An 11,161-nucleotide genomic window follows, 5' to 3' on the forward strand; every position below is an offset into this window, starting at 1 on the left:
AATACAATTCTAGCATGAATAATAAATATTTATCATGATATAAGAAAATATAAATAACAACTTTATTATTGCCTCTAGGGCATATTTCCTTCAGGCCCACCTCCATAGATGCGATCCTGATCACGTTGATTCTTCAAGTTTGCAACAAAAGTGTTCTCCCCTACCGGGTTAAAATTCAGTCCCCTCGGGTTTCCCCATGCCGGTCGAATGGCTTCTGCAATTGTGTTGACATGGATGAACTTGCGGTGCAGAACCCTCCCCACCAAAGCCAGTTGGGGTGCCGCTCCTTCCACCTCCTGATCGTCTACTACCAGCTTCCTGCTTTCCTTATCTGTCCGTTTCATCTTCTCCATCATATGCTCCACTTTCTCCCTTGACTTCCTTGATTCCTCTGACGCCATGTCGCCCCGTCCAGAAACCCTAGATGCCACCCCCCGCGCTCCAAGGGTGGGTAGGCGTACCAGGACCCCCCCTGATCACCCCGAGAGCAGCCGCGGAGAAGGCACCGATCAGGGCTCAGATTCAGTGCGGAGATCGCCCAGGATGATTGCGCGCGCGTGGGAGATCGGGATCACCGCCGCCGCCGCCGCCTGTCCTGCCACTAAACCCTAGAAAACGGTTCGGGCTGGAGCGTGCATTTTTTTTTTTTTTGCAACGCCTGTCGGAGCAGCTCGCGCGCGCTAAACTTTTGAGCAGCCGATGGAGCAAGCGCTCCTCGCCGCGCAAAAACAGGCGATTAGCGCGCTGCAAACGCTTTTTTAGGGCGCTGCATGTTGCGCGGCTGTTGGAGATGCTCTTAGAATCACTAAAAAGCCTTATATTTAAAAACGGGGAGTACCATGCATAACCCAACTCCGGTTTATTTATGGTAGGCTGGCCGGATTCGCTTCATATAGGAGATCTGATCACAGGAAGTTGCCACGGTACGGCCACGGCACCGACGGCCGGGTGCATCAACCTTCTCATCTCCTCCACGAACTTGTCCATGACGGGACTAGGCAGGCACACGGGCACCACGAGGCCGTCCTCACCCTTGGAATTCTTGACGGCGATGAGGAAGCTGGTGACCCCGGTCATATGGCCGATGCCACCTTCGGCCATTCCGCCGTACACCGGTGTGCCCCACCCGAAGTCGTGGTCGCGGAACCCAAACTTAGATACGTCTGCCATCACGTATGCGTGCACCATCGTGAAGTGCGGCCGGCCCCGCCGCACCATGAGGCGCGCCACCGACGTCATATACTCCATGTCCACCTCCCTCTTGGTCTTCATCACCAGCTCCACGGCGTAGCTCAGCGGATTGGCACAGAGGTCGCCGGCCGTGGAGATGGCGACCGGGCACGCGAACGCGTTGCCGTAGTAGCCGACTGGGACGACGGGGGTGCCGCCGCTCTGCTGCTTCCGGCCTCGGGGGCTGACGAGGCAAATCATCCGCATCTCCTCGTGGGCGACGGGGGCCAGCGCCACAGTGCGACACCTCCACAAGCACCCCGTGAGGAGATCGAAGGTGGTGGCGCTGCGGCGGACAGCCGGCGGGAGGTGGGGGCGGATGGTGCTGAGCTCTCCGGGCCCGAAGAAGAAGGAGCGGCGCACCATGGACTCGAGGGGCATGATGGTGCCGCTGGCATCCCGCACGTCGTCGTACTCTCGGTGCGTGAATATTGTAGGTGGCGCTGGATCGTCGTGCATAGCCATCAGCAGCTCTCGTGCCCACACCGGCCGCACCGTCGGCGCCACTGCTCCCCGCGCCAGCTCCGCCACGGCAGCCAGGAACTGCACCATCCCTGGCCCGTCCAGCACCGTGTGTTGTATCTTCGACGCCATGATGAAGCCTCCACATGCTAGCCTTGTCACCTTGGTTAGTTAACAGCATGAGTAAGAACTTTTTGCAGGTTTGGTTTTGGTAATAGAATAGCACAATACACACACAAACCCAAACGCACAACACACATCCAGACACACAAAGAACGAAAGAAACTGATACAAAACCCCGCAAAAAACAGAACACGCAAAAGAAGAAGAAAAGGTTTACCAGAAGGGGAGATAACGCGACTCCATAAAAAACATGCAGCCAAATAATAGAAAATGTCATTTTCCAAAGTCTTAGTTTATTAGAAAAATTACAGCTTCAATTCGCTGAAATGGTATTCTTTTTCTTGTTAAATTGATTGGGACTGAAAGAGATTTGCTGCATTCAATACGAGCTCTTACTTCTAACCTGCAGGCAGACGAAAAGAAAAGCTTTTGTATGTACACAGGCGAGAGAATATCCTCTAGAAACTAAGTTATGGTATCTTGCAAAAAAAAACGAAGTTATGGTGAAAATCGATGAAACCCACGTGGAAACTATGTTTTGAAATTTTGAAACAAAAGTTCAATTAAAACTATATATGTTATGATCGAATATGATATTCTATTAGCATGTGAATTCTAAGTTCAAACACAAATTCATTCATGAGGTATAATGATTAGTGCCGAATAGTAAATATCACTATTCATTGATGAATTTTTTTTATAGCTCACTAGCACATATGCCCGTGCATTGCAAGGGAGAAGTAATTGATATATCCATCAAAACGTATATAAATGCAACACGACAACATCCCGACGGTGCCACCTGACGGCACAGGCTGAGGTTGAAGTCTACTCAAAGGAGTAATTCATTAATTATAGGGTTTCCCTCTCATAGCAACAATCCTGAAATTTGGTCTTATTTACAAACCCGCTTAATTTATATTGACACAATCAAACATGCAAATCCAACAATTTTATTTATTTAGAGCCAATCAGCAATGCTAGCCCACATCCATTTAATTTCTTCGCTCCCTATGTTCTTGGTTCTTGAAGTGGCTTCCCGATTTCCACACAATTTACAAATGTATATAAATTGATGAATTCTTGTGAAAAGATCCGAGGTGTAACTTTTTAATTAAACAGAGAACCTATTTTTTAGCACAAGCACATGCTAGGTCAACTGGTTGGGGTCACGAGTTCCAGTCCCACAAAGCACAAATATCTTTTGCTAGTCCTTAGTCTGCAGAAAAAAGGGTGCAATGCAGGACATCCTAACATATTTTATTTAACATATCTAGCTAATTTAACTGAGGTAAACACACACACACACACACACACATACACACACACACACACACACACACGCACACGCACGCGCGCGCACGCACACAGTAATAATATTCATCACCAAGGGTGCAGAATAAGTTAATTTTTCACCCGAGATAATCTTATGATCGTTTCCTAAATAAATTGCATTTGGAATACAAACAGTTACGTTCATATTGATTCACTACATAAAGTTTTTCATAAGAAAACAAAAATATAGATCATAAGACTAGAATTATTTGCATTTTATGTATATTTTACACTGTTTTTACGTTAAAGTTTACATAACATAAAATATATTTTATGACGATTATATATTTTCTCACGTTCTTTTCTTATGTCTAAAATAAGACAAAATCTACGGAATGTAAAGTTACGGTGTATTGATATTAAAATAGATGGGGATGAAGAATAATTATTCCTCACCTAGGGTGACGAATAGAACATGATCATTACAGGCCCTTCTAACATACTCTATTTGACAAATGTAGCCAATTTAAATGAGGTAGAAAACATTTAATATTCTATAGCAATTAATTAGGTTAATTAAAGTTATGCAGATTTTTTATATTAGTTAACAGGAACGACTAATAGCATGGTTGGAAACTAAGTATTTTCCTAGTCAAATTACATATATATTTTTTTAATCCAAATTACGGTTGCAAAATATAACATGATCATTTTAACATATTCTCTGTAAATAATAAAGACCAAGGACCTAAACGGGCTGAAAACGGAGTGAAGCGACCCTACTGCAGTTGAACGCAGAATACTAACCAGAGCTGAGGTACGCGCGACAGTGGTTACAGAAGTTGGGTCGAAGCCCAACAGATAGAGAGAAAGGAGAGGGACTTAGTACTGGACCTTGGGTTATTAAAAAAAACTCCAATGACCCTTTTATAAAACGTATGACGGCAGACGAGCAGAAGCACTCTGTACTTTATTAGTATATATATATATAGTTATAGTTAGAGAAAAGTATACTTTTCGTCCCTCAACTCTTGGTGAAGTCTAGATTTGGTCCTTCAACTTCAAAACCAGACAACTTGCACCCCCAACTACTGAAACCAGACAAGGTTCGTCCCAGGTCTCAGTTCTGACCGGATTTGGTGCTAACTCACCCCAGTTTTGACCACTGCATACTCAAATTCATGTAAGAATTTTATGTCCTTGAACTTTTTGAAATTCACATACACTTTTTAAATCCGCGTAGTTTTTCCAAGGCCGCATATTTTTTTCAAAAATAAACATACTTTTTTTCAAATCAGTGAACAATTTTGAAATGTGTGTACTTTTTTCAAATCCATTATTTTTTTTAACATTTGCATATTTTTTTCAAATCTGCTTATTTTGCTTAAAAAAATCCAAATCCACGTACTTTTTTCAAGTTCGCATAAAATTTACAAATTCATGAACTCTTTCCAAAAAAATGTACGCGAATATGAAAAAGTGTGTCAATTTTAAAAAGTACATGAATTTGAAAATAGTACGCAGATTTGAATAAGTATGTGAACTTGGAAAAAGTACGCAGATTTGAAAAAAGTACACAATTTTTTAAAAAGTTCACGTATTTGAAAAAATTACCCGACTTTGAAAATATTACGCTGACTTGAAAAAATATGCGAATTTGAGTTGGCACAGTCAAAACCGGGGTGGGACAACACCAAAACCGGTCAAAACCATGACTAGGGATGAATCTTGTCTGGTTTCAGAAGTTAATGGTGCAAATTGTCCGGTTTTGGAGTTGAGGGACCAAATCTAGACTCCGCCAAAAATTAAGGGACGAAAAGTATATTTTTCTCTTATAGTTATAGATATAGATTATAGATAGAGTTAGATAAATGAATTTGTATTTGAATAGAATTTGTTTAGAACTTCCAAACATAGTTTCTATCGTAACTTGTTTTCACCGGATATTCTTTCGTACACAGTTACCTGGAAGTGGATGATTGGGGTGTCGAGGAGGTCAGAGGAGCCAGGGACATCGAACAGGAGCTCGTCGAGGCACGGGAAAGGCGGCTGCAGGGCGGCGCCGAACTGGTCGAGGCGGATGTCGGCGTCGGCCTCGACGAACAACACGCCCTCGCTGGTGCAGTCGACGGCGAGCTTCCGGCCCTCGAGCTGCCTCAACCGACCAGCCAGTGGGTAATAGTGCACGAGCGCCGCCGCGATGGCGTCGCGTAGCACCGCCGCAGGGTCGTCGTCCCGTCCGTCGTGTCGCCGGAAGAAGTGGATGATGGGGAGTTGGAACCGCAGCGCGTCCTGATCGTCGATGTCCGAGAGCCGCTTCAGCTCCCGCGGCGTCGGCCCCGCGGGCGCCACAAGCACCACTGGCTGCCGGCGCACCGTGAACTTCAACGCCGGAGATCCCGCCATGCCTATGCGCGCTCGGTGCTCTGTGTCTTGGCCGGCCGGCAGCTAATGCACTAGGAGGTAGGAGGTGTGTGGGTCTTCGTATCGGCTGCTGCTACGTATATATAGCCTACTGCTACACAGAACAAGCTGACGGCGATCAAAGCATGTGCATGGCGCAACTTCAGCACATCATGCACCGTACGCTCCAAAGTACTCAAGACCTTGCGTGGCTCTCGGTCAAGCAAAGTATACACGTTTTTTTTTCTTTGCGGTGGCAAGTACACACAGTTTTTTTTTTGGTGAAAAGAAAGTATACAGAGCTAATATTGAGCAAATGAGTTGTAGGCTTGTAGCAACTGGACAAGTGAGAACAATTAATCTAGTCCATCTACTTTCAAAGCACGCTTTTGATACCATATATAAAATTGACTTTCGGGAGCAGATACGATCAAAAGCGTCAATTCCCTACTTGTGAGAGAGGTCTACCGAGTTCCATATATACTTGGCAAAGGTGTGTCGAGTTTCAGCAGCCGATAACTCGACAAACAAGTTGTGGCACGCGTCGATGTCCTACACATCTAGGGACTGTCGAGTTCCACACTCGGCAAAAAGAGTCTGACCATGTGGCCCCGCCGTTAACGAACGTTTCTTCTAACGCGTTAGTTTGCCGACTTATCATTTCCAAAGACTCGGCAATGGCCATTTAAATATTTGCCGATAGCTCGATAATAAGAACTCGGTAAAGTTACTGGTCGCTGACGTGTGTCTAACCGAGTCCTATTTTTCGAGAATGGAACTCGACAAATGCAACGCTGGATAATTTTCTAGGCTTTGCTGAGTACACTGGAAACTCGCCAAGTTCGCCGGTTCCACTAGTCGTGTGTAGCAACACTCCAAAACCTTTTGTTATCCTTGTGGAATTGTCCTAAAACATTCATCAGTGAGACAATTGAAATTTTAAATCTGTTCCTAATAACGTGATGCCATTCCCTCGCGAAAATAACATGATGCCACAAAACACCACGTTTTACTAGGCCAAATGAACGAGCTAGTTGCTTACGCATGCATACCAAGCGGCAGCATGTGGGGCGGCTGATGAAACTATATTACAATTTTTATTTTGCGGGAGAAAATATGTTATAATTTAACCTGGCCGAAGTCGAAGATCCGGCTTGATTCGTTTCTGAAGTGGAATTTATCCAAGCACTTAACGTATTATGTTGCGTGCATGAATAATGGCCGCCATTACCAAACAAGGCGTTCTTGCTTGGTCAGCGAGTTGTCACTAGCTAGCTAGCTGTTCGATTGAGATAGGGCGCGGTGAAATTTAATCGGCGGCTTGCTTATTTGAACGAATTCTTAATTTAGCATCTAAATGACCCAGTTATTATACTGTATGTGTATATCATCTGGCTTTTTGTCTTAAAAAGTCAACTGGCTAAGGATGCACGCAGCTCAGCTCGATTTGTTTCAAACTTTGTACATGCATAAATACTAGTCTATACCTAATTATAATATTATCATAACAATAATATAATAGTAATAATAATAATATAAAGCTATGTTTATTATATAATTATAATTATAATTTTATTTTATAATAATAATCAAAATTATATTTTTATATCTGCAGCAAATAGTCGGACCTTTGCACAGGGCACCGAAGAATGGGCCAGCCCACTTTTTTTTTCTGTGTTCTTTTTCTATCTTTTATTTTTCAATTTCATTCTCTTTTTCTTTCCTGTTTTTTTCTCCCAATCTGTTTTTCCTTTTTCGTAAATTCACATCTTCAAAAAAGTTCAGAATTGGATATTTTTTCCAACTTTCGAAAATCGTCAGAATTTAAAATTGTGTTCCTAACAAATGTTTGGGACTTTTAATTTTGTTCTAATTCTGAAATTTTGGTCAAAATTCAAAAAATGTTCCCATTTTTTCCAATAAATCTTTGTGTTTTCCATTTTTTTTTGAGATTTTCCAAAATAAATTGCATTTCAAAAAGAGTTCAAATTCAGAAAAATTCTTGTTTTATGGAAATGTTCACTAATTCAAATAATAGATAATGCTCGTTTTCTAAAACTGTTCTGAATGTTCAAAACATTTTTGTATTTTGAAAAAGTTCACAAATTCATTTTCTTTTGTGTTTTGAAAAAGTTTCATGGTTTCAAAAAATGACCCTGTTTCAAATTTTCTTCACGTGCTTTCAAATATGTATAAAATTTGGAAAACATGGTCATAATTTCAGAATTTGTTCATGTTTCCAAGAATATTCTACAATTTGACTTTTTTTAATTTCAAAATATGTTTTGAAACCGACATTTCATTTCAGTATGTTCTTAAATATTCACGCCGGCCATTGGTTAGAAGTACACGCTTGTTCGAGTAGCAGGTAGCAACACGTGCTCGGGTGTTTGAGGTCGTGAATTCGATCGTTCAACGCATTGTTTCTTGGATTTTACTCCTACCTTACAAACACACGTCGTTTCGGTACCTTCTAGTGGGCTGACCCAGACGCGAATTGATCTGCGTATCACGCGGTGTTTGACGCAACTAGCGTCATATAGTAGCTCCCACACAGTTTGCCCAAGAAAAAGCAAGCACATATGTATAGATTTTGTTCTGTCCGTTCCACACGTAGTTCCTGATTTTTCTTTGTTTGTCCATCAGGTGGGCCAAACTGGGCCTAGTATGCATTTTTTTCTATCAGACGAGCAGCAAAAAATTTAGACCGTGAGGGGATTGAACTATGGAGCTTCCTATTATATCGATGGACAAAACCAACTCGGCTAGCTTGCAATTATGATAAGAATAGACCCACCTTGGAGCTTTATACTAAATCATATCAGTTTGTATATGTCGCTAGGTTGTTTGAAAATAAGGAGGTTGTCCGAGAATAAGGAAGTTATCTCGAGAATCATGATCAGAACAAGGGACTCCATAAGTTATTGTTGTTCGTAGCTTGCACATGCCAATAAAAGAGAATATGCTGGTTGGCTATAATTAAAACAAATTGTGGGCAAATGTCAATAAAAGAGAATATGTTAGTTTTGCTCTAATTAAAACAACCGTGGGTACATGAGCACTAAAATAACCAAAGAGAATAAACCATGATAAACAAGGGACATTCATGCCTGCTTACACGCTAATTATGCTAATAAACATGATTTATGCACTGCAATTAACAATCCATCGAGTTATGCCGTAGTAAGAGAGAGTGGTCGAAGCAACCGTGCCCCAAAGGAAGCCGCGCAACAACCAAATGAGGAGGCGGCCATAAACCTGAGATGGAGTTGGACCCAGAGGGAAAAAAGGGCATGAGTTGGGCGGTCACCACCACGCCGATCAACCCCACCACTATCAAGATCTTGCGGGCCAAACATGACCCGCAAGAAGACCGCAGCTCCTCGCTCTATCGCCCACTGCTGCGGAGAACATTTTTGGTGGACACGTCAATTTGTTGGAAATATGCCCTAGAGGCAATAATATTTATAGTATTATATTCCTGTATTTATAATTATAGAGTTTATACTTTATGCTATAACTGCTATAATCTTGGAATATGCGATTCAGTGGAAAACTCATATGCACGTGTCGAATGATAAATAGTTAAATGAAAGGTTCCTAGTCTTGCCTCTAGGACTAGCTCAAGTGTTGTTGGTGATTACGTTTTCTGGATCTTAGAAGATCGTTAAGTGTAATGATAGTCCTAAAAAAAATTGAGATTATGACATTGGAAGAACGATCATATTGAATTGACCCAATATTGTTTGTTATGAATTGAGTTAATATCGTCTATAATCAATTGTAATAACACAGAATGTTAACGTCTGAATTTGCTCCTTAGACCATGAGAGTATCATAGTCACTTCTTATCGTACGATGGGCTTTAGGGTTGCTCACACTTCACCTGTAACACAGTAATCATAACGACAACTTACAGGTTCACCGGAAAGTTTGACAAGAGATTAGATAGTTCGAGAGTGAGATTTGCTCCTCCGATGATGGAGAGATATTCTTAGGGCCCTCTCGTTGTGACGGCATCCATCATCGTCTAGTCAGACACATGTGACTACATCACGGGGATGCCAGAACACAGTAACAAGAAAGAAGAACAAAACCGGTAACAAGGATTTCGGTATAGTAAGCATGCTGATGACTCAGGAGAATACCGATGCATCCCAGGTTTTGTGAAATATCGCAAAGCAAAGGTAACATCACATAATAACCAAAGGTTCGCTCAAATATCATTCATATCCTCGTAGGGATCGATATGAACGTCCACTGTTCCGCTGTTAGTCAGACACAGGTGAGTCTAGTGTGGTGCTGCTCTGCTCCAGCCAGAATGCAGCCGCGACAGACAGGAATAAACGCAAGCACCTGGCGGGCAGGCGAGAGCTGACCTGGCACCGCTCCCACCGTGTGGACTACGGAGGGGAGGGCGCCGACGACGCCGTCGAAGAAGTGGAGATGGCCGGCGAGTGAGCCGACGAGGTGGATCTCCACGCGACCGCGCATGTCGCCGCCGTCAGGTTCGCCCACTTGGCTACTTGGGAGCTGGGAGTCGGTTCTAGAGAGCAGAGGAGTGCTGCGTTACTACTACTGGCCGGTAGATGGCCCTGATCAGGAAAAGCCCGGCTGTTTCGTCATGGGCTGAATACACATCAATCTACTGTTGTAGTATATTTGTAATTTAGCTTTGCCAAAAGGGGAGCAACTAGTTATTTTCGGCTTTTTAAATGATTTTTTTCGGGTTTTTTGACCTTTTGGTTTTCACCGGTCTTCCTTTGCTTTTGAACAAAGAAAAAATTCAGGAAAACAATTTTTTTGCCCGAAAATATGCGTATTTTTGCTTCCGCGAAAGGCACGGTTTTGCTTTTGCGAGCGTGCCTCTCAGAAATGAAAAAAAATGAAAAAACACTTTTTTGTTTTTCTTTCTTCCGCGAGAGGCACGGTTTTGCTTTCGCGGCCGTGCCTCTCGAAAACGAAAAAAACGTGTTTTCTATTTATTTCTTTTGCACGAAAAAAACCGTGTTTTCTATTTTTTCTTTCACGAGAGGCACGATTTTGCTTTCGCGAGAGGCACGGCCGTGCCTATCGAAAACAAAAAAACCGCGTTTTCTTTCGCGAGAGGCATGATTATGCTTTCGCGAGGGGCAAGACCGTGCCTCTCGGAAACGAAAAAAACATGTTTTTTTATTTTTCTTCCGTGAGAAGCATGGTTTTGCTTCTGCGAGAGGCACGGTTGTGCTTTTGCAGGAGCCACGACCGTGCCTCTTTCAGAGAGGGAAAAAACCGTGCTCCCGGTTCGTTTTTTGTCCGTTTTTTCGTCCGGTTTTTTTCGTGAAAAAAAGTTCGTCAAAACCTATAAATATGGGATCTAGTTTTGAAGATCTCGACGCGAGAAATCCAACGGTGAAAATGATTCGAGGTTTGGACACACGGTTTAAGAGATAAAACATTTCGAATAAACGGATCTACGAAAAAAGAAAAAACTCACAAGTTGCGACAACTGGCATACATGCAACGTGCCACTTGTCACAACTTGAGGCTAGTTCTCTCAATTAATGATTTCACGCCAAAAGACTTGTTATGGGCGTACATACATGAGGCTAGTTCTCTCAACAAAAAATTATAAGGTGAAACATGTTAAAAAGGTTTTTCCATGCAAAAATTTATTTTTTATTTTCTT

At 42.7% G+C, this 11,161-nt stretch overlaps 1 protein-coding gene across 1 annotated transcript; it reads right to left on the reverse strand.

Moving 5' to 3' along the window:
• Positions 1 to 716: 716 nt before the first annotated feature.
• Positions 717 to 5,496, reverse strand: LOC109755369 (benzyl alcohol O-benzoyltransferase-like). The gene is made up of 2 exons (XM_020314281.2): positions 5,056 to 5,496; positions 717 to 1,854 (listed from the first exon to the last, which is right to left on the reverse strand). The coding sequence occupies exons 1-2, from the start codon at positions 5,494 to 5,496 to the stop codon at positions 889 to 891; spliced, it is 1,407 nt and encodes a 468-aa protein (XP_020169870.1). The 3' UTR covers positions 717 to 888.
• Positions 5,497 to 11,161: the final 5,665 nt, after the last annotated feature.

The sequence above is a fragment of the Aegilops tauschii genome, chromosome 5 (assembly GCF_002575655.3).
Source record: "Aegilops tauschii subsp. strangulata cultivar AL8/78 chromosome 5, Aet v6.0, whole genome shotgun sequence".
NCBI classification, from domain to species: Eukaryota; Viridiplantae; Streptophyta; class Magnoliopsida; order Poales; family Poaceae; genus Aegilops; species Aegilops tauschii.

Coding starts and splice junctions, on each gene's coding strand:
- LOC109755369 (XM_020314281.2), bottom strand. CDS start 5,496: ATGGCGGGATCTCCGGCGTTGAAGTTCACGGTGCGCCGGCAGCCAGTG. Junction 1,855..5,055: donor CCCCAATCATCCACTTCCAG/GTAACTGTGTAC, acceptor TAACTAACCAAG/GTGACAAGGCTAGCATGTGG.